This window comes from Piliocolobus tephrosceles, chromosome 7 (assembly GCF_002776525.5).
Source record: "Piliocolobus tephrosceles isolate RC106 chromosome 7, ASM277652v3, whole genome shotgun sequence".
NCBI lineage: Eukaryota > Metazoa > Chordata > Mammalia > Primates > Cercopithecidae > Piliocolobus > Piliocolobus tephrosceles.
In genome coordinates, this window is record NC_045440.1 from 20,283,344 (window position 1) to 20,304,728 (window position 21,385).

The 21,385-nt window shown below is 57.9% G+C and overlaps 2 protein-coding genes across 2 annotated transcripts; one reads left to right on the forward strand and one right to left on the reverse strand.

Annotated features, from left to right (window-relative positions):
• Positions 1–66: 66 nt before the first annotated feature.
• On the forward strand, positions 67–15,455 carry FAM160B2 (family with sequence similarity 160 member B2). The gene is made up of 17 exons (XM_023216672.2): positions 67–219; positions 5,505–5,583; positions 7,400–7,572; positions 8,573–8,677; positions 8,775–8,897; positions 9,126–9,368; positions 9,481–9,677; positions 10,002–10,110; positions 10,344–10,420; positions 10,764–10,953; positions 11,661–11,806; positions 11,909–12,037; positions 12,508–12,598; positions 12,776–12,919; positions 13,247–13,387; positions 13,589–13,689; positions 13,854–15,455. Exons 1-17 carry the CDS (start codon positions 175–177, stop codon positions 13,990–13,992), a joined length of 2,232 nt encoding a protein of 743 aa, XP_023072440.1. The 5' UTR covers positions 67–174; the 3' UTR covers positions 13,993–15,455.
• Positions 15,456–17,963: 2,508 nt separating this feature from the next.
• On the reverse strand, positions 17,964–20,633 carry NUDT18 (nudix hydrolase 18). The gene is made up of 3 exons (XM_023216673.1): positions 20,217–20,633; positions 19,222–19,435; positions 17,964–18,986 (listed from the first exon to the last, which is right to left on the reverse strand). Exons 1-3 carry the CDS (start codon positions 20,376–20,378, stop codon positions 18,391–18,393), a joined length of 972 nt encoding a protein of 323 aa, XP_023072441.1. The 5' UTR covers positions 20,379–20,633; the 3' UTR covers positions 17,964–18,390.
• Positions 20,634–21,385: the final 752 nt, after the last annotated feature.

The following is a 21,385-nucleotide window of genomic DNA, read 5'->3' on the forward strand; positions in this document are numbered from 1 at the left end:
CGGCGCCCCCAGCTCGGCTTAGCCAGCGCCACGCAGCCGGGCCGGGAAGGGGCGGAGCGGCCGGGCCCCGCCTCCCTTGCCGCGCCGGGGCCGCCGGGGCCAAGGGGCTGCCTCCTCCGCCTAGAGCGCCGCCGCCGACGCCTTCGCCCAGGAGCCGGGGGGCCGGGCGCCATCATGCTGAGCCGGCTCGGGGCGCTGCTGCAGGAGGCCGTGGGGGCGGTGAGGCCGGGAGTGCCAGGCCGCCGGGGGTCGCGGGCCTAGGCCGGGCCGGGCGGGCGCGGAGCCGGGCGCGGCCGGCGGGAGGGAGGGAGGGCGGGCGGGCGCGGGCCCCCTCGGGCAGGGACACCCGGGCCGCGGCGCCCCTTCCCCGGCTTCTCCTCGCCGGCCGCGCCCCACTTCCCCTCGCTCTTCTCAGTCCCGCTCCCAGACTCCTCCCGACCGCCCCACCTCCCCGGCCTGCTCCCGCGTCGCTTCCTGTCTGTGCGTGCTGGCCGCGGATTCTCCCAATTCCCGAACTCGCCTTCGCCGGGACGCTCCCTGTCACCCCTTGGGGTGTTTCCTGCCCCCTCGGGCCCTAGACCGCCTCCCCCAGTACCGGTGGGCCTGCCTCCTTCCTCCGCTCCACCCCGCCTGGGCTTGAAAAAATCGCCGCCCCTTCCCCTGGGTCTGATCTCCCAGACAACTCCAGGACCTTGTTGGGGTGCAGGACGCCCTTCCCGTCACCCCGGGACATGGGAAGTGCGGGCCCTGCCGGTCCAAGTCCCCACGAAGGGTAAAGACCCGGGGCAGGCTGGTGGGCACCCAGCCGGGGAAACCGCCTTCTGCAGGGTGCAGATGTTTCCAGCGTGGCTGTCACCCCTCAGAAGCCAAATTGACTTTGAGTTAGGGACAGGCCGCCCGTGGTGGGGCCTGAGTGGTCCTGTGAGGGGAGGAGAGTCCATTGATGTTTCACATGCCGTCAGAGTTTGTGTTTTTGCCATTTTTTGTTGGGGCTGCGGGCTGGCAAGCAGCCCACTACTAGGGTTCGTTCAGCAAGATGTAGTGCTGTGTAGGGAGGGCGGGGGTATTCCTGGTAGGGTGGGGGGTGCCTGCTGTTGAAAGTAACTGTGCCAAGAAGCTGTCTGTAAAGTCAACAATACTTTTCTGCCTCCAAGTATAAATCTTCCTCCAATTGATGAGTTGAGTATCAGATTTTCTCAGGAGAGAAAGCCTTGGGTTTCACCCTCCTTCCTCCCCACCACCTCCTCCCCCACCCTCATGGGAGCTCCTGTTGAAGGAAGTTTGCCTTAGGCAAACTTGGGAAGAAAGTCAGAGACTATGACTTCCTACACCTTCCCAGCGCTGCTGTTGACCCAGGTCCAGGGCCTTAGGGCATCCAGGTAGAGAAGGTTCCAAAATGATTTTTCCTCCCCTTCCCTCATCCCCAGTCAAAACAGCTGTCATCTTAAAAAGTGATCTGATAAACTAATTCATACCTCTGAGGAACACTCCATTTACAGGAGGTGAGACAGGCCAGATAGTTCCTCAGTCCTGAGGAGTGAATTTCTTTTTCTTTTCTTTTTAGTATTATTTATTTATTTCTGAGCCCAGGCTGGAGTATAGTGGTTCGATCTCGGGCTCACTGCAGCCTCCACCTCCTGGGCTCAAGCAATCCTCCCACCTCAGCCTCCTGAGTAACTAGGACTGCAGGCATGCTGCGCCACGCCAGGCTAATTTTTGTATTTTTTGTAGAGACAGGGTTTCATCATGTTGCCCAGGCTGGTCTTGAACTCCTGGGCTCAAGCGATCCACCCGCCTTAGCCTCCCAAAGTACTGGGATTACAGGCATGAGCCACTGCGCCTGGCTAGGGGTCAATTTCTAAGGCTTCCAATGAGGGAAGTACAGGCATCAGTGGCAGGAGGAGATTTTGGCAGTGGAGGGACATCTTTTTAGCCAAGTGGTCTTCTGGACCCTTTAGTATTGAACATATCGGCTATGTCCGGGAGGCGTGGCTGGCCCTGCAGGGAGACGGGAATTCCTCTTTTCTGCTCTACCCCCAGGTCTCCAGTCTACGTCTTTCGGAAGCTTGGGTCACCAAGTAATGTGTGATCCCAGTAAGTCAACTGACTCCTCACTGAGGAGGAAGAGTGCTCCTCCCCACCCTCTTCTGATCCAACAGATTAGGAATCATTACAGCTCTTTTTTTTTTTTTTTTTTTTTTTTGGACTACAGGTCTGCGCCACCACGCTCAGCTAACATTTGTATTTTCAGTAGAGACGAGGTTTCACCATGTTGGCCAGGCTTGTCTCAAACTCCTGACCTTAAGTGACTGACCTGCCTCAGCCTCCCAGAGAGCTGGGATTATAGGTGTGGGCCACCACTATGTCCGGCCACTAATAATATCTTTAAAGAGAAATTGTTGGGTTCAGTGCCTTTGGTTTGGAGTTACCATAGCCGGTCATGGAGTCAGGTAAAGATCACACACCTGTGCCACCAGCTCTCTAATGGCCTGTGCTGGTTAACCCGCCTCTCCCATGTCTCCTGTCGTACTGGAGTGTTCTTTTTGGTTAAAGCCCAGCTCAAGGTTTTCAAAGACTGTGAGTCAATTTTGAGGCTAAAGGAGACCCCATCACAGAAATGATGAGATAATTGTAGGGCTGCTGAAGGGCCAGAGGACTTTCTGAAACAAGGAACTAGGGAGAGAAAGTCTCCAGGAGTTTCCTGAGATATTTGGTAAATATTCATGGGGATTCACTATGCGCTGAGCCCATCGAGGGCGGGCTAGCTGTGAAACACAGAACCCTGGCTCTCAGGGAGCTCATCGTCTAGCAGAAGAGACGACTGCTCAGCACAGCAGGCACTGTCACATGGAAGGTGGTGAGATGCCATCACTCCACAGGGATAGAATATTTGGAATAACTGTGGGTGGTGCTACTTTTGAGAAGGGTCATAGCCCCTACCAAGTAGTTTTGAAAGAAGACAAGGCGGGGCGCGGTGGCTCAAGCCTGTAATCCCAGCACTTTGGGAGGCCGAGACGGGCGGATCACGAGGTCAGGAGATCGAGACCATCCTGGTCTACACGGTGAAACCCCGTCTCTACTAAAAATACAAAAAAAACTAGCCGGGCGAGATGGCGGGCGCCTGTAGTCCCAGCTACTCGGGAGGCTGAGGCGGGAGAATGGCGTGAACCCGGGAGGCGGAGCTTGTAGTTTGTAGTGAGCTGAGATCGCGCCACTGCACTCCAGCCTGGGCGACAGAGCGAGACTCCGTCTCAAAAAAAAAAAGAAAGAAGACAAGATGCCCTGTGGACCGTGGGGAGTTTCCAGTTCTCTGAATGTCATCCCTCCCCGTGTTGCAGTGGCCTTCTAAGCATATTCTTCCTGCCTTTACCTCCTCTCCCAAGCTCAACTGCCAGGTGAATCTTCCTAAAACACTGCTCAGACAGTGCCAATGGCTGGGTGTGGTGGCTCACGCCTGTAATCCCAGCACTTTGGGAGGCCCAAGCGGGCAGACCACTTGAGGTCAGGAGTTCGAGACTAGCCTGGCCAACATGGTGAAACCCTGTCTCTACTAAAAATACAAAAATCAGCCAGGCGTGGTGGCACACATCTGTAATCCCAGCAACTTGGGAGGCAGGAGAATCACTTGAACCCAGGAGGCGGAGGTTGCAGTGAGCTGAGATGGTGCCGCTGCACTCCAGCCTGGGTGACAGTGAGACTCTCTTTTATTTATTCATTAAAAAATAAAAAAGCTGTCATTGACCTGCTCCCTGCTACCTGCAAAAAATGATAGAGGCTCCAGAGTCTCACCAGCACCCCTTCCCCAGACACACTTTGCAGAGTTCCTTCCGGTTCTTCAAGTTTTAGTTCAGATGTGATCTTGGTAAAGCCTTCCCCTGTTCCAGCCTGTTAGAAGTTACCCCTTTTTCTGAGAGGTCACCACTTTCCACCTCTCCTGAGGCCTCACACTACTTCCTTGTAGCTTCATTATTCAATGCAATTTTATATTGTCTTCTCCATGGCACGTTTCTTGAGGACTGGGTGTTAGTCATCCTCATGTTGCTTGTGGCATCTAGCATAGTGTCTTGTACATAGTGGGCGCTTGGAATGAATGAATGATTTCATGAGTGGCTACTCAGCTGTGTGGTGCAGTGAAGTGTGAGGTCAGAGAGAGGTGTGGGCAGGCAGGGACACTGGAGAGGGCTTGGTGGAGCTGCTGGGGACTGAACCTCACTGGGGACTCTCAGGATCCAGACAAGTTATCGGAATACAGAGCACCTTGGGCAGAGGAGTGGCCCCAGCAAAGACCTAGAGGCAGAAATGCACAGCTGTGGGGAGGGATGATTAGAATTCTTTCTTTTTTTCCTGAAAACATTGACTCTGCAAGAAAAGCGAAGGAATGGTTTTGTTTGTTTTGTTTTAGAGAAGTTTTCAGGGAAAGTGGTTGTTCTCAGTGCAAGGCCAGTATCAGCCGTGGTGTAGAGATGGAGAGAACGCTTATGGAAAAGGGGAAGGTTAGGGGCTTTCCCAGAGCAGAACCAGAATTTTCCGAGGCTTGATAGAAGGAGCCAGTAGAGGAGGAAACGAGAGCAGCACTGGCTAAGGAGTTGGGGTTGTGCAGGCTCAGGCTTTGGACACAAGATGAAAGCATGTTAGAAGGAAGGCACTTTGTTAATATCATGCTAATGTTACCTACCCATCAAAATGAACAGAACCTGTGGTGGTCTTGAACAGATTTTCAAAGACTCTCAGATTGAGAGGAATGGGAAAGCTTTGTCTTTTTTTTCTTTTTCTTTTTCTTTTTTTTTTGAGATAGGGTCTCACCTTGTCACCTAGGCTGGAGTGCAGCGGTGCGATCACAATTCACTGAAGTCTTGACCTCCCCAGGCTCAGGTGATCCTCCCACCCCAGCCTCCCAGGTAGCTGGGACCATAGGCACACACCACCACGTCCTGCTAGTTTTTAAATTGTTTATAGAGACAGAGCGTCATCATGTTGCCGAGGCTGGTCTCAAACTCCTGGACTCAAGCCGCCTGCCCACCTTTGCCTCACAGACGGTCGGGCTTATGGGCCTAAGCCACTGCACCTGGCCTTTGCCACATTTTCCATCTGTATCATTCTGCTTTTCGTTGGGGGACTGCGTTCCTCTATGTGCCTCTACTGTAGCGTACCCATGCTGTGTTGAAATAATCTGTGTCTGTTTCCTCCAGCAACATTCTTAGCACCTCCAGGACAGAGACAGGACAGGATTGTGACATATAGCAAGAAAACAGCATTTCCAGGAGGGAGGGGTATCTAGGGAGAAGTGCCTGTCAGGAGATACTTGGCTAGATATGGAGACAGTGCCAGTGTGGCCGGGAGGAAATGTGTTATTCCTCCCTTTGAGAGCCAGGGAGCAGGGTGCCTCCTCATGAGGAGGCCTAGCATGAACCTGACACTCAGCATGGAATGTCTGTTCCCATGAAGGCAGGGGCTCCCTGGCCTTTGTGGCCCTCACCGAGGTTGTTTCTCTGCCCTCTCCGCAGCGCGAGCCCAGCATTGACCTGCTGCAGGCCTTCGTGGAGCACTGGAAGGGCATCACGAACTACTACATCGAGACCACAGGTGCGGCCTGGCCCTCCCCAGCCGGGGGACCCTGGAGGGAGCGGGGAGGAAGGAGTGTGCAGAGTGTCACCATGCAGGTGTCCTGGGAAAGGTAACATGCCCACTCATGCAGAATTGGAGCCAAGTTCATGGAGACAGAGAACCAGACAGACAGAAGACCCAGAGCCCTGGGCCACTCTGCTCCTGATGATTTAGCTGCCGGTCCCACCCTGACCTTTCGGAAAGGGCTGTGTGAGGGAGGAGCAGCCTCATTGGGGGTCTCACTGGCCTGACTCTGCAAGGAAGAGGTGGCTGCACTTCCCCCAGCTTCCAGCTCCAGGCCTTCAGGCCCCAAGAGCATGTGCCTAGGGTTTACTGATCAAAAGAAAAGAGTTTAACAACCTCCCCTTTCCCCTGAGCCAACTTAGGGGCATTTTCCTTGTAGAGATCTGGGGTAGGAGGAGAGCAAAAACCAAGGTGGGTAACATGCCTGGGTCCCTCTCCCCAAGCTAACACCCCAGAGAGCCAAAGCCTTGGGTCACCTGGTCCCATCAGGATCGCTCCCTGAGGGGATGGCATCTGAGTGGCTGCTCTGCAGTCATGCTGCTGCCACGGGTGGATACAGACTTGTTGCCAGGTAACCATATCCTGCATCCCTCACTTTCCCCTTCCTGGAGTTCAGACTGGGGCTTCATTCCAGCCCACACCTTTTCTACAGGCTTTCTTTCCAGCCTGGGCCAGCCCAGGAAATTCAGAAATCTGTGGGACCCTCTGAGGGTTCTGCTAGATCAGGTTTCTCAATCTTGGCACAGTTGGCATTAGACCTGGAGCCTTCCCTGCGCGGGGCTGTCCTGGGCAGTGTGGGATGTGCAGCAGTAATTCTGGCCTCTACCCACTAGGTGCCAGTAGCACACCCCACCCCTGAATTGGGACAACCAGCAATGTCTCCAGACATTGTCTCATGTTCCCTGGGGGAGAAAAGTCCACCCCCGGTTCTGAACCACCTCTTCAGGTGAAAGGTCTCTTGAAGGAGAGCCTCAGTCCACCAGCTGAGTAAGATCAGATCAGAACTGGCTTAAATTCACCTGGGGCCCCCCACCCCCAGCCCTTTCATTTCCAGAATGGTCCCTAGACTAGAAGGGTTGGAGGTGCCTGGGGCAGGCCACCCTACTCAAGCTCCTGTTCCTTAAAGGAAAGCTAGGGGGTGCTCCAAGGCCAGTCCTAAAGCACCAGAACTTTCTTTAAAAGACACACTGAGACTCTGACTGCAAAAGCCCCACTAAGTAGCTTCCCTGTCAGGGCCTTGGTACAGAGAGGAGGACTGGGTCAGACCTGAAGGTGGTGATGCAGCTTTTTTTTTCTCATTGTGAAAAACAGAGGCTTGCCTTCTCTGAGTGTCAGCTGGGGAGGCCCCGTGAGGTTCTCTCTCAGGCAGCTGCTGGAATTACAGCTTCTAAGTTATGTGACAAGAGCCCTGAGCCCACAGCGTCTCACTCAGGCCCAGAGCTGACAGCAGCCTTCTGTGGGCCCAGGACCACGTGTCCCTGTCTCTGTACCTATCCCAGGGTTTGAAGGAAGCCGATGCTACTGCCCCCAATAAAGTGCTGGGCATGCATGCGTTTTCAGAGGACTGTGTCCTGAGCCTGGAAAGACTTTTGTCTTCTTAAATATTGAAGCATCCACTGTCAACTTCCATTTCCCAGTTGCCCGCAGCTCTCTTCCCCACCTCTCCCAGACAGGACCTCCCCTTTCTGGGCTTTGGCAGGAGACGGTGAAGTTTTCAAGCCAGGGTGCCCCTCTTCACCCAACTTACCCTTGTTTCCCAAACATCAATTAGATGAAAACACCCCCGCCAAGAAGACAGACATTCCCTGGCGGCTGAAGCAGATGCTGGACATCCTGGTGTATGAAGAGCAGCAGCAGGTGGCTGTGGGTGAGGCAGGGCCCTGCCTGGAGTACCTGCTGCAGCACAAGATCCTGGAGACTCTCTGCACACTGGGGAAGGCCGAGGTGGGAGGCCCTCTGCGCGCCGGGCCAGGCCGAGGTGGGAGGCCCTCTGCGCGCTGGGCAAGGCGGAGGTGGGAGGCCCTCTGCGCGCTGGGCCAGGCCGAGGTGGGAGGCCCTCTGCGCGCTGGGCCAGGCCGAGGTGGGAGGCCCTCTGCATGCTGGGCCGGGCTGTGGTGGGCAGCCCAGGCTCCCTGGATTCCAGGCTGAGGTGGGCAGCCTGGGGTTCCCTGGATTCCAGGCCTTTCTGCCTGTGCTCTTCCCAGTCCTGACACTGAAAGTGGCAGCTGGGGGGAGAGGAGCAAACAGGACAGGCACTGTGGCTGTCTCACTTAGAACATTCCACCATCCCAGCGCGCCTGTTCCCAGTTCACTCCACAAAGATGGGCCTGCCACATGCCAGGCTCTGCTCTAGATGCTGGGGACACAGTAGGGATTCAGACTGACAAGAGCCAGGCATGGTGGCGCTCGCCTGTAGCCCCGGCTACGTGGGAGGCTGAGGTGGGAGGATTGCTTGAGCCCAGGAGGTGGAGGCTGCAGTGAACTGTGATCATGCGACCGCACTCCTGCCTAGCAGGCAGAGCAAGATGCTGTCTCTTAAAAAAAGGAAAGAAAATCCGACAAGAATCCTAGTGGGAGAGGCAGGACCATCCTGTGATGGATCAATAATGACCCAGTTACGGAGCACAGTGATGCAGGAAAAGGGGTTGCGAGTGCCAAGAAGGCCAGTTTCGAACAACGTGGCAAGGGAAGCAGGCCTGTGAGAAGGGGCCCTCTGAGCCAGGATTGAGGGAGGAGTTGAGCCTGGGGCTCTCTGGGGGTGCAGCGTTCCAGGTGGGGGACACACCTCTGACAGGAGCTCCTTCCCTGGTCTCAGTCCCCCCAAGACATGCGGCAGGCAGGGGACATAGCCTCTGACAGGCGCTCTGTCCCTGGCCTCAGTGCCCCCCAGGCATGCGGCAGGCGGGGGACACGGTCCTGACAGGCGCTCTGTCCCTGGCCTCAGTACCCCCCAGGCATGCGGCAGCAGGTGTTCCAGTTCTTCAGCAAGGTTCTGGCGCAGGTGCAGCACCCCCTGCTGCATTACCTCAGCGTCCACAGGCCTGTGCAGGTGAGGGGCCCAGAAGCCAAGGGGTGTCTGGGTGTAAGACCCCGCTCTCTCCCCCGCCACACCTCTCCCCAATGTTTCTGTCCTGCTACTCTTCCAGAAACTCCTCCGACTTGGTGGGACAGCTCCCGGATCCGTTACAGAAAAGGAGGAGGTGCAGTTCACCACCGTCCTCTGCTCCAAGATCCAGCAGGACCCAGAGCTGCTCGCCTACATCCTGGAAGTGAGCACTCCCATCGGGAAGAGGAGCGGGAGGGCCTGGAACCCCAGGGCAAGCCCCCTCGGCCCTCCTGAGGAGGCAGAAGCAGAGAGCAGGTACCCAGGAGGCACGCAGGCAGCTTCCCCTCCAGCTCCAGGCTGAGGCCCTGCCGGCAGCCCACCCTGCAGTCCCAGTGGGGGACCCTGGGAAGTGGTCCCCACCAGGCCTGGCCTCACCCCACCCTCTTTGCAGGGTAAGAAGATTGTAGGTAGGAAGAAGGCATGCAGAGAACCCACTCCCCTGCCTAAGGACACAGCCAGCCACAGGGACAAGGACTGCTCCCACGATGGTGCTCCTGCCAGGGCCCAGCTGGACGGGGAGCCCTGTGGGGCCCAGGCCTTGAACAGCCACCTGCCTGCTGAGACCGAGGAGCTGGATGGTGGGACTGCAGAGAGCAACCTGATTACCTCCCTGCTTGGGCTGTGCCAGAGCAAGGTGCTGGCAGCAGAGATGGAGAGGGTAGGGGCGGGGGAGGGGTGGGTCGACGGCCAGGAGGTGATTTGGGGGCTCACATTCATGTCCCTGAAGTCGCGTCCTCATCCTCTAGAAGAGTCGGGTGGCCTTGAAGGCCCAGGAGAACCTGCTGCTCCTGGTGAGCGTGGCCTCCCCAGCAGCCGCCACCTACCTGGTCCAGAGCAGCCCCTGCTGCCCTGCGATTGTCCAGCACCTCTGCCAGCTGTACCGGTCCATGCCTGTCTTCCTGGACCCCGCAGACATTGCTGCCTTAGAGGGCATCAGCTGGAGGTGGGTGCCCAGCCTGGAAAGGCCGGCCAGCGTCTTCAGTTGCTGGCAGCCCTGCCTGTCTTTGGTGGTCAGCTCCCCTGGTGTTCCACGTTGCTAGGGACCCCTGCTGGCCACCCTCTCCCCAAGGCTGCAGCTGATCCCCAGGGGCCTTCTCGCCCTCCAGGGAAGCACTGCTTTTGCTGCCTCTGTCCATAAAACCCCCAAGATAACTGATGCCCAGCCACAGAGGTTCCACAGGAGAGGGGAAGGGCCCAGTTTTGGGAGACACTGAGGAAGACCGTGAAGCTCCTCCCCCACTGTCTGAGACTTCTCTCCCCTCTTCAGGTTACCCAGTGCCCCATCTGATGAGGCTTCCTTCCCTGGGAAGGAGGCCTTGGCTGCCTTCTTGGGCTGGTTTGATTACTGCGACCACCTTATCACAGAGGCACACACGGTGAGCAGCGGCGGGCGGGGGCCGGGCTCTCATGCTATTCCCTGTACCATCTCCATCTCGAGGACTAACTGGAGCAGGGACATGGAAACATGGGGTCCAGGAGCTAGGCAGGGCCCCAGGCAGGCTGGGAACCCTCTCCTGTGGCATCAGGCGCTGCGCAAGGACATGGTTATTTCTCAGCGGGAATTGTGATGAGCGCAAAACACGTTGACCACATGCTCTGTGGAACCCAGGTGGTTGCAGATGCCTTGGCGAAGGCTGTGGCTGAGAAGTTCTTCATGGAGACCCTGCAGCCCCAGCTCCTGCATGTGTAAGTGTCCAGTTACCTCAGGCATGACTGTGGTCTACAGCAAACCGCCTACCCCACCCAGCCTCATCCTGTCCCTAAGGCCAGACACCTTCTTGACCAGAATCCCATCTGTGGGCCCCATTGGGTGATGTTTGCCAGGCCTGCCCTGTGATGTGCCCATGGCTCTGAGCTACGTGGGCTAAACGAAGGCCTCCTACCCTTCCCTGCAGGACCTCAGCAGGGATGGGCAAGTGACCACAGACATACCAGCCAAAGATGAGAGGCAAGCAGGAAGGGTTCTGCCACCCACACTCATGTGCTGTCTGCACACACCAGGCCTGGCTAAGGTACCCTCTTCCCATAGGTCCGAGCAGAGCATCCTGACCTCCACCGCCCTCCTCACGGCCATGCTGCACCAGCTCCGCTCCCCTGCGCTGCTGCGGGAGGCCGTGGCTTTCCTCCTGGGCACAGACCGGCAGCCTGAAGCCCCTAGGGACAACCCCCATGCCCTGTCCGCTCACCTCATCGGGCACTGTGACCACCTCTCTGATGAGGTACGGAGGGGGACCTCCATCTCTGTTCCTCTCACCACCCCTGCCAGAGGGATTTCCTGAACACTTCCCATTTCACGACTATTCCCAGCTAACTCCACCTTTGAGACGCTGAACTGCAAAACACTGCCGAGCTGCTTTCGTCACACACTAATTTTCTATGATCATATGCATTTTTTTTTTTTTTTTAAGAGACAGGGTCTTGCTCTGTCACCCCAGGCCCTGGAGTGCACTGGTGTGATCCTAACTCACTGCAGTCGCCAACTCCTGGCCTCAAGCGATCCTCTCACCTCAGCCTCCTAAAGTGCTGGGAATGCAGGCATGAGCCACTGTGCCCAGCTTTTTTTACAGTATTTTATATTTTGGACAGTGCTTTTATACTCACTTGGCTTGTGGGAGGGCTAACACCTACTCTGTGAGGTAGGCGAGGTTGATACTCCCATTTCTCAGACATGGAAAGTAAGGCACAGAGAAGCGAATTGGCTTGCCTGAAATCGCACATCAAATTAGTCACGTACCAGGGATCACCCAGACTTCTTGATTCCTAGGCCCACACCCCCTGACTCCCCCCAAAACCTGCCACCTTAGCATCCAGCCAAGGGAGGTGACTCTGCCTCAGAGGCCTTTTCTTATCTGGGTTAGCCATGCCAAGGCACCCCTGGGAGCTGGGTGGGGAAGGGGCTATCCTGCCGACCCCCTTCCCGCTCCAGATCAGCATCGCCACGCTCCGGCTGTTTGAGGAGCTGCTGCAGAAGCCCCACGAGGGGATCATCCGCAGCCTGGTCCTGCGCAACCTTGAGGGCCGCCCTTACGTGGCCTGGGGCTCACCGGAGCCTGAGAGCTATGAGGACACGCTGTAAGTGAAACCGGCGCCCTCGGGCCCCAGCCCAGCCCTCAGCACTCGCATGCTCACTGTCCATGCATTCATTGGTGCTGCACTGTTCTGTCCTGGCCATAGAGATCTGGAGGAAGACCCCTACTTTACCGACAGCTTCCTGGATTCCGGCTTTCCACCTCGTGCAAAGCCTCGCCTAGCTCCTGCCACCAGCTATGATGGCAAAACAGCAGTGACCGAAATCGTCAACAGGTGGGGAACAAGTTAGGCAGTCTGAACCACTTGAGTTTTACTCTTTTTTTTTTTTTTTTTTTTTTGAGATAGTCTTGCTCTGTCACCCAGGCTGGGGTGCAGTGGCACAATCTTGGCTCACTGTAACCTCCACCTCCCGGGTTCTGGGTTTAAGCAATTCCTGTGCCTCAGCCTCCCGAGTACCTGGGATTACAGACATGCACTACCACACCCAGCTAATTTTTATATTTTTAGTAAAGACGGGGTTTCCCAATGTTGGCCAGGCTGATCTCGAACTCCTGACCTCAGGTGATCCGCCCACCTTGGCCTCCCAAAGTGCTGGGATTACAGACATGAGTCACCGTGTCTGGCCTGAGTATTTTTCTTTGGCCACAGCCCTGGGGTCCAGTCAGGGAGGGAGATAGGGGTCCCACGAGCAGGGAAGAGCAGGGTGAGCCGGGAGCACCTCCACACCAGCTCCTGTCTCTCAGTTTCCTGTGCCTGGTCCCCGAGGAAGCCAAGACCTCTGCCTTCCTGGAGGAGACGGGCTATGACACATACGTCCACGATGCTTATGGCCTGGTGAGTGGCTCCTGCTACCAGCTCCCACTTCCTGTCCTTCAGAACAGCTGGGTGATAAGCTCTGGGTTCCCCCTCTCTCATCTGCCCAAGGACCCCAGCCCATCCCTCCTGCGTGGGGCACTGTCTGCTGGTTCCCAATCCCTGGGCCCGCTGCTTCTACTCTCCCGCCTGTCTTAGTTCCAGGAGTGCAGCTCCCGCGTTGCGTCCTGGGGCTGGCCTCTGACCCCCACACCTTTGGACCCCCATGAGCCGGAGCGACCTTTCTTCGAGGGCCACTTCCTCCGAGTGCTGTTTGACCGCATGTCCCGGATTCTGGATCAGGTAGCCAGTGGGCCTGGGCCAGGAGAACTCCAGGCTGGTGCCGCTGGGGTCCTTTGAGAGCAGGGGCTGGCCACAGGGTTGCCTCCACTTCGGTTCTTTGGTGCACAGCACCCCTGTCCTTTCCCCAGGTGGGAAGCCCCGTCTCGCCCCTGCTCCACACGTCCTAACATGTTCTGGCCCTCAGCCCCATGGAATCCATGACACACACACATCACGTGAGCCTCCCACCCCCACACACGTTCACACTGGCCAGGCACCTTGCTGGGGGAGTGCAAAAATGCTCACCAGACCTGCCAGCCCTCGGCTCTGTCCACCATGTTCCTACAGCCATACAGCCTGAACCTGCAGGTGACCTCGGTCCTGTCCCGGCTTGCCCTCTTCCCCCACCCCCATATTCATGAGTACCTCCTGGATCCCTACATCAGCCTGGCCCCCGGCTGCAGAAGCCTATTCTCCGTGTTGGTGAGGGTGAGGATGCCTCGGCCCGAGGGAGTGTGCCCAGTGCGGGTGGAGGGAACAGCAGGGAAGGGGAATGGGGCAGGTGGTTGGGGGCTGGAGCCTTGCCGGTGCCAGGGAAAGTAGTCTCCCATGCTCTGCATGGTGTGGCAGGGCCAGGGGACCCACTGGTGTTGCTGGCCCCATCTGAGTCCCCCGTGGTTCCTACTCTAGGTAATCGGGGACTTGATGCAGAGAATCCAGAGGGTACCCCAATTCCCAGGCAAGCTGCTCCTGGTGCGCAAGCAGTTGACGGGCCAGGCTCCTGGGGAGCAGTGAGTACCAAGGGTGCCAGGTGAAGCCTGGGGGTGGGAGGGTAGAAAGTGCCTCTGGAGGAGAGGTGGCCGGCCACAGGGTCAAGCCTCGTGGATGCTGGGCTGTCATGCTGGGCACAGTCCTGCCCCCACCCAGCCACGCCCCCTGTGCCATCTCCCCTCAGGCTGGACCACCAGACCCTCCTCCAGGGCGTGGTGGTGCTGGAGGAGTTCTGCAAGGAGCTGGCTGCCATTGCCTTCGTCAAGTTTCCCCCACGTGATCCTCGCCAGAACCTCTCCCCAGCCCCGGAAGGGCAGGTCTGAGCCAGGACCAGGGCGGTGGGAGACTCCTGTCCACACCTCTGCCCCAGAGCTGCCTCCTGCCTGGCACTGCCGCCACACTCCCCTCCTGGGATGGGGCTTCTGCTCCCGGGCTCATTCAAGGAGACTGCGGCATGTTGACCACACCAGACTGGGTTTCAGGGAATGGGCATGCCAGGTGCCAAGGAGCCAAACAGATGGCTTTCCAGGCAGCAGGGTCCTTGGGGCCTTCTTGGAGGAGCTTGGGTGACAGCCAGGTGAGCACCCAGGCCCCAGACCCTCATGTGCTGTGTGCCTGGCCCCCTCTGTACTGGCCATTTGTGGCCAGGGCCAAGACCTGTGACTCAACTCCAGGGGCAAGATGGGGAGTGAGCTGATGGCTCTGAGACTGGTCGGGAGCCCGGGCCAGGGAGATGGGGCCTGGAGCCTTGTCCGTGTCACATTAGGTACCATGGGAGCTGCTGAGACCTGACATTGTGTCCCTTGCCTTCACGGCTTGGCCCACTTGGCCCACGGAGGAGGAGCAGTGAATAGGATCGTCGGGGAAGCCCCTCTTCCTGCTCTGCTCCCCTGGAAACTGTTGCAAAACTCCCAGCCGCCTCCTGGCAAATGCCTAAAGCATGTTCCGCACCCAGGCGGGGGCCGCTGCTAATGAGAACCTTGGTGCAGCTGCAGCCAGGAGGGGAGTGGGCCCAGGAGCCAGGCTCAGGTCCAGCTAGTTCCTCTCTGGCGCCTTCTGAACCCGTCTCAGCAGGTCCACAGCACCTGGGCAGAGAGGTCAGAGACCAGGGGAGGCCAGGCCTTGCCCTCCCTTCTGCCCAGGGCCCAGTGTTCTTGATAGAAGACCCTTCTGGGTGGCCAGGGAGCTCATGGGACAGATAAGGGCAGGACGCCCCCTGACTCCAGGCCCCTGTGCCTGGCGGGGAGTGGCTGCGGCCCAGGCAGCCAGTCCTGGTGTTGTTCTCCCTGCATGCCCTCTGTGGCTGGGGCTGCCACCCCACCCGGCCCGAATCTGTCTTGACCTGCAGGAATACACGGGCGGCGCCAGGCATTACCTCACAGCGGGACTACACAGTTGCTGGCTTTGCTCCTGGGCAAGGAGGAGCAGGCCAGAGCTTCTTTCGCTTCCTTTTCTTGCCCATGCCACTTCTAGAAGCCAGACACAGGTTGCCAAGAGGTGACACGAAACAGGAGGAAACTCAGTGACCTCTGCCTCTCCCGCATTCCTCCCCACGGGGGAGGACCTCGCCGCTCTGAAGAGCACTGTGCGCATGTGCGTGCACGAACGTGGGTGTTGGTGGGACAGGGCGCAGATCTCCGTGGATGAACTGCGTCTGGACTCTCAGATTCATAAAATATTCGAGGGTCTGGGAGTCACAGACCCTCCCCTCTCCTCAATGCACTTTGGCATTTGCACGGTGTCTTCCCCGGACAGCACAGCAATAAATGGTGTGATTGCGTGGACATGGTGGCTCTGTTCTTGGCCAAGTTCCCCCTCCTTCTGCCCAGGACTCCACTGCTAATTCGGGCCCATCTTCCTCCCCAAGGAAGACAAATTCTTTTTCTAGCACTGGAGCAGGGAGGTGGGGTGGGCGGTAAACAGACAGGCTCTGGCAGTGCAGATCTGCTGATCCTCAGAGCCTGCCAGGAGCCAGACTTGGCAGAGCAGTGCCGCTTCTGCTGGGCTGACCTGCAGCCGAGAGCCTGCCCGCCCCGGAGACACCGTGAGGGAATGGACCACGTGGGAGCATCTGTGTGCAAGTCTCACTTGGGTGTGTTTATGATGCGTGTTCTATGCCTGTTTTAGTTGTAAAATAGGCCTGGTATTTAAAACCTTGTCTTTTAAGTTCAAGGCTGCAGTGAGCTGATTGCACCACTGCACTCCAGCCTGGGCAACAGAGTAAGACCCTGTCTCTAAAAGAAAATAATAGTAATAATTCACAGGTGTGTTCTCAGGGAAAAAGAAAAGTTAACACATAAATAAATAAACCCTTTGTCCTTAGGTGTGTGTGGAGGGGTGGGGGATCCTCTGAGGGGGTTCCCCAAGAGACTGCGGGAGGGCAGGCTGAGAACTTGGAGGAAAAGGAGCCAGACGGTGGCTCTCAACTTGTGTTGATCACTGGGTGGCTTTTTAAAATCCCAATGCCCAGTGTCCCATCACCAGTTAAATTATTGTTGCTGGGGGTGGGCCCAGAGTTCAAGGTCTCCAGGTGGCTGTGCATGGTGGCTCATGCCTATAATCCCAGTACTTTGGGAGGCTAAGGCGGGAGGATCATTTGAGGACAGGAGTTCGAGACCAGCCTCGGCAATATAGCAAGGCCCCCATGTCTACTAAAAACTTAAAAATTAGTTGGGTGTGGTGGCATGCGCCTGTGGTTCCAGCTACTTGGGAGGCTGAGGCAGGAGAATCACTTGTCACTCGAGCCTGGGAGGTCAATGCTGCAGTGAGCCAGGATCACACCACTCCACTCCAGCCTGGGTGACAGAGCAAGACCCTGTCTGAGAAAAAAGAAAGAAAGAAAGAAAAACAGAAACCCAGGTGACCCTAATGTGCTCCCAGGGTTGAAAACTACTAGGCCAAATAATGGGGACAAATAGCCAAACGTCATTGCCTGGCTGACTGGATGTGGGCCAGTGGGTCCCTTCGACACGGAGAGAAATGAACTGAAATAAAAGGGTTTGGTTCCATCATTTGCGAGGCAATTGTCCTCAAAGGGTACAAGGATTCCTACCACCTTCCAGGAGCCAGAAAGAGGGCAGCCAAGAGAGGCAGGGAGGGGGCTGGAAAAGGGGCCTTGGAGGTTATCTCGGCCCTCAGGAGAAGGGGAGCCCGTGCAAGTGTTTCCTTGCTCAGAATCAGAAATCTCTACTGTAGAACACTTGATATATTTTATTTGTTCATTTCCTTTGATTTTCGCTTAAATGTTCTTTCTTTTCTCTTTCTTTTTTCTTTTGAGAAAGGGTCTTGCTCTTTTACCCAGACTGGAGTGCACTGGCCTGATCATGGCTCACTGCAGCCTCCACCTTCTGGGCTCAAGCAATCCTCCTGTGTCAGCCTCCTGAGTAGCTGGGATTTACAGGTGTGCGCCACCTCGCCTGGGTTTTTTTTGTTTTGTTTTGTTTTTTTCTGTACAGACAGGGTCTCACTATGTTGCCCAGGCTGGCTTCAAACTCTTGCCTTCAAGCGATCCTCCTGCCTCAGCCTCCCAAGGCACTGGGATTACAGGTGTGAGCCACCGTGCCTGGCCAAAGTTCTTTTTTTTTTTTTTTTGAGACCGTCTGCCCAGGCTGGAGCTCAGCTCACTGCAACCTCTGCTTCTGGGGATCAAGCGATTCTCCTGCCTCAGCCTCCTAAGTATCTTGGATTACAGGCATCTGCCAACATGAACAGCTAGTTTTTTGTATTTTTAGTGAAGATGGGGTTTTGCCATGTTGGCCAGGCTGGTCTCGAACTCCTGACCTCAAGTGATCCACCTGCATCAGCCTACCAAAAAGTGTTGGGATTACAGGCGTGAGCCACTGTGCCTGGCCACTTATTAAAAAAAAAAAATTCCTACCGTGATTCAGCCAGGCTGAGGGGAAATGAAAAAAAGGTTTGGTCTGGTGTGGGCTGAAGCTGTGAAAAAGCAGAGGCAGGAGAGCTGGGGGAGGGGTCTGTGCCAGGGAGGCTCAAGGAGAGAGCAGAGGCAGCACCTGCAGCCTGTCCCACGTGAAGTTTCTCTGGGGCCGCCCACTGCCCAACCCTTGGAGGACTCAGAGCTGTGTTTCATTAGGGATGGGTCCCCTCAGAGTCACACCCCGGGCCAGCAGGCCAGCTGGAAGAAGCCCCGGGGGCCATGCTGGACAGCAGACTGACCCACACTATCAGTGCACTGGGGAAGGCATGGGCAGCTGTGGGTAACACGAGGGGAACAGCAGCTCTTGGACAGCAGTCCCCAACACTTGCTCCCCACAGAGACGTTTAGGCAGGGAGGCAAGGTAAGTAACACCTCTTTACTCAGCAAGGGGCTCCTCCCTCGGGAGACCTTCCCCAGTGCCCCTCCAGGCTCCAAGGGCCCGGAAGGATCAGGATGCAGGCCTTTCCCAAAGAGGGCACAGAACATGATGAGGAGATACCACTGGTGGTGCAGAAAGCTCCCCATCCCCCTGGGGAGAGGTGTCAGTGTGCCCTCAGGGTTGTCAGGTCCTGAGCTTTGGACTCCTTGCTTGGTTAAAGGCACTGTCCCTTGTGCAATGTAGAGGAATGCTCCTCAAAGCATCTCTCCTGGGAACCAGGAGAGCCGCCCCTGCTCCCAATGCAACAAGATCCCTGATCGCCAGCCTCTTGCCTCCCTCAGAGGGAGACACGTCTGCACTAGAGGGAGCATGGCTGCCTAGCTCCTTGTCACCTCCTCCACCTCCCTATCTGTTCACTGGGACAACAGAGGATCCCTGAAGCCGCTTGAGGAGCTGGCTTTGCAGGTCTTCCTCCATCACCTTCCACCAAAAGAAGTTCTCACCCCGAATCTTTGGGGGTTCATCCTGGATCCCTGGGCTCCGAAAAGCCACGGTCACCAGCACATTCAGACAGATGCCATCACTGTGATCTCGGCCCAGGTGCTGCAGTCCAAGCAACCCCTTGATCTCCACCACCAAGTGGTGCAGGGTCAGACACTCCTGCAGCAGCCGCAGGATGGCCATCTTCATGCCACCCCTCTGCTCCACAGGGTCGAGGCCACAGGCAGTGACAGGCAAGTGAGGAATCCCCACTGTGCCCACCAACACCCACACTGTCTGGGCGCTGGTAAAGGTGACCACGAGCCGCTGGCAGACCAGATCACAGGGTAGCTCTTGCGGCAGAATGACAGGGTGCCTGGCTTGCTGGCGATACTGGGCGGCTAGCTCAACCAGGTGCAGGATGTCATGGGCTCGCAGCGGAGTGGGCAGGGAGCTCCGTGGGTACCAGGCAGCCTGCAGGGACTCCGCATCGGCCTCCTTGGAAGTCTTGAGAATTCCACCTGGGGGAAATGTGGGGGATGGGGCAGGGGCAGTCTGTGTGGAGAGAAGTGCAGGTGTGGCAGTCAACAGACATCCCTGACCCAGAAGAGAGGCCTCCAGCCCAAAGGCTGGAATCTGCCCATGCCAGGCTGTGCCAGTCATAACAGGACTGGCTGTGGAGGGGCTCACCTCACCGAGGAGCTGGGGGAAAGGTGTCAACTGGCCCTGTTCACACTGCCTCCAGGTGGGCCATACCTGTGGGGCGAGCGAGGAACACGAAGCGGACCCAGGAGGGGCCCCGCTCCTCCACGGACAGCAGTGTCTCCGGCTCACAGTGCAGCCCCGCCTCCTCCTTCACCTCCCGCTGCAGCGCCTCCACGATGGTCTCCCCCGGCTCCATTCTCCCCGCAGGCAGGTACCACGACCCCCGGCACTCCCTCTTGGCCTCCTGGATCAGTAGCACCTCATCCTGAGGGGACAAAGGATCCTCACTTCCTGCCACAGCCTTCTCCCACCGGGACCAGGGGACACCTCAAACAGTCTCCCAAGACTCCCTTCTGGGTGGACACCCTCAATCCGGCTAGCGCTCCAGGAGACCTGCCCTCGTGTCGCTGGGGGCTGCAGCCCTCTCCTCCCTGCAATTCGTCCCTCTCTGGATTTAGGAAGACTTCCATTTCAGGAAGGGCTGAGATTCCTGGAAGCTGCTTCAGGGGCTGGAGATGAGGCCCCAGAGTGAGGGTCACCATGTGTCTTGCACTGATTTGCGTCTGCACATGTCACTGTGTATCTCTCGCCTCCAACGGCGTGGTTTACAAACTGTGATGGGTCCTCACACTGGGGTCTGGCTTTGAAACACGACCCCCCACCTCCACTCTGTACAAGCCCGCCCTATGGCCCTGGCCCCTTCTAGTTGTCATTACATCGTCCACTACAGGGATCAGCACCAAAGGCCTGAGGGTAAACTCGGGTTGAGCCACTGCTACCCGGGGGACCTTGGGCATTCCACTAGACTCTGGGGAAGGGAAGGAATGAGGCCTAAGGATGAGACAAACAGGCCCCGGGCCTCAGTTTCCTCTTCTACATATCGGGACGAACGCAGGGCACAGATGCGAGTGGGAGTGGGAGTGCTTTGCAAAACTGGGAAGCGCCACGCACGCGGCAGCGCTGGCTGTGGCCGTTGGGTCTTCTGTCCCCACCTGGGCTGGCTGCGCGCTCCCGAGGCCCGGCGGGCCCGGCGGGCGGCCGCTCACCTGCTCGCTGAGGAACACGGCCAGCACCACGTAGCACACGTTCTTCCGCAGCCGCACGGGCACCGGCGGCTCCCCGGCCGGCGCCGAGTCGCAGCTCTGCACGCTCGGCCCCTGGCCCGCCAGCACGGCAGCCAGCGCTCCCGTCAGGCCCTCCGAGGCCATCGGGTCCCCCGGGGGGCGGCAGCCTGAGTACTCGCAGACTGGCTGAGCCGAGCCGCGGGCGAGCGTGGGCTCCGGCGCCCTCTCCCAGTCCCTGCGCAGCAGGCCGGTTCCGCACGAGAACGCGGAAGCGCACGCGAACGCGGAAGCGCACGCGAGCCCTGGCCACTGATAGGCTGCGCGGCGCCGCGGCCTGCCTGGATTGGCCGGCTCGCGGCAGTCTCCGAAGGGGCGGGGCCACCTGGGGCCGCCCGGCAACTGGGTGGGCGCCGGGCAGGAGCCCAGACGACCCCGCCCGGGTTCTGCCGCCTGTCACTCCCGCGCGCTCAGGACGTCTCCCAGCTGCCCTCGACTCGCCAACTCCCCGAGCGCGCACTGGGCTGCAGGAGCTCTAACCGTGACGTCATCCTTCCTGCAGGGCGCGTTGCGCCGCAGGGGTAGGCGACTATGACGCGACAAGCCCGGTGACGTCACGGAGGCCCGGGGCCGCCCCTTGGACCCACTGCCCCGCTGTTGCCGTGAACACACGATGGCATTGCCGGAGCTGATCGTTTTCCAAATAACTTTTTTCTCACTCCATTCAAGAGTAATAAATGTCACGTGGCCTGTGGGGAGGGGGACATAAACCCCTGCCTTTAAGGAGATTCTGTTGTAGTTGGAGAGATGGACAGAGTCCTAGATGAGGAGTCAGCTGAGGGTTCGAGACTAAGTGCTAAATGCTTGGTTTGGGCAGGAAGAGTGACAGGCGCTGGGAGGAGGGAAGGGGAAGGACTGGAGATGGCGGGAAGGATCGGGGGCTGAGAGAGGGCTGCCGTCAGCCGGCCCATCCTCATCCGTGTCCCTCTGCCCACCGCATTTCCCACGCAGCTCAAGGCCCTCTCCGCTGCAGATGGTGCGCCCGGGGAGGGCGGGGGTGGGGCCCCGCTCCTCCATCCTTGTCGTCACCCTCCCACCTAGCGTGCAGGACCTGGCGCGTGGAGAGCAGGGTGGGGGTTGTTGTGGCGAGCGCC

Bases quoted from the DNA above. Each gene is read 5' to 3' on its own strand.
- FAM160B2 (XM_023216672.2), top strand. From the start codon at position 175: ATGCTGAGCCGGCTCGGGGCGCTGCTGCAGGAGGCCGTGGGGGCG. The intron at 8,898-9,125 runs GTGAGCACTCCC...CCCTCTTTGCAG, and splicing joins TGCTCGCCTACATCCTGGAA to GGTAAGAAGATTGTAGGTAG. The intron at 9,369-9,480 runs GTGCTGGCAGCA...CTCATCCTCTAG, and splicing joins TTGGGCTGTGCCAGAGCAAG to AAGAGTCGGGTGGCCTTGAA.
- NUDT18 (XM_023216673.1), bottom strand. From the start codon at position 20,378: ATGGCCTCGGAGGGCCTGACGGGAGCGCTGGCTGCCGTGCTGGCGGGC. The intron at 19,436-20,216 runs GTGAGCGGCCGC...TTGTCCCCTCAG, and splicing joins CCGTGTTCCTCAGCGAGCAG to GATGAGGTGCTACTGATCCA. The intron at 18,987-19,221 runs GTATGGCCCACC...CATTTCCCCCAG, and splicing joins GTTCCTCGCTCGCCCCACAG to GTGGAATTCTCAAGACTTCC.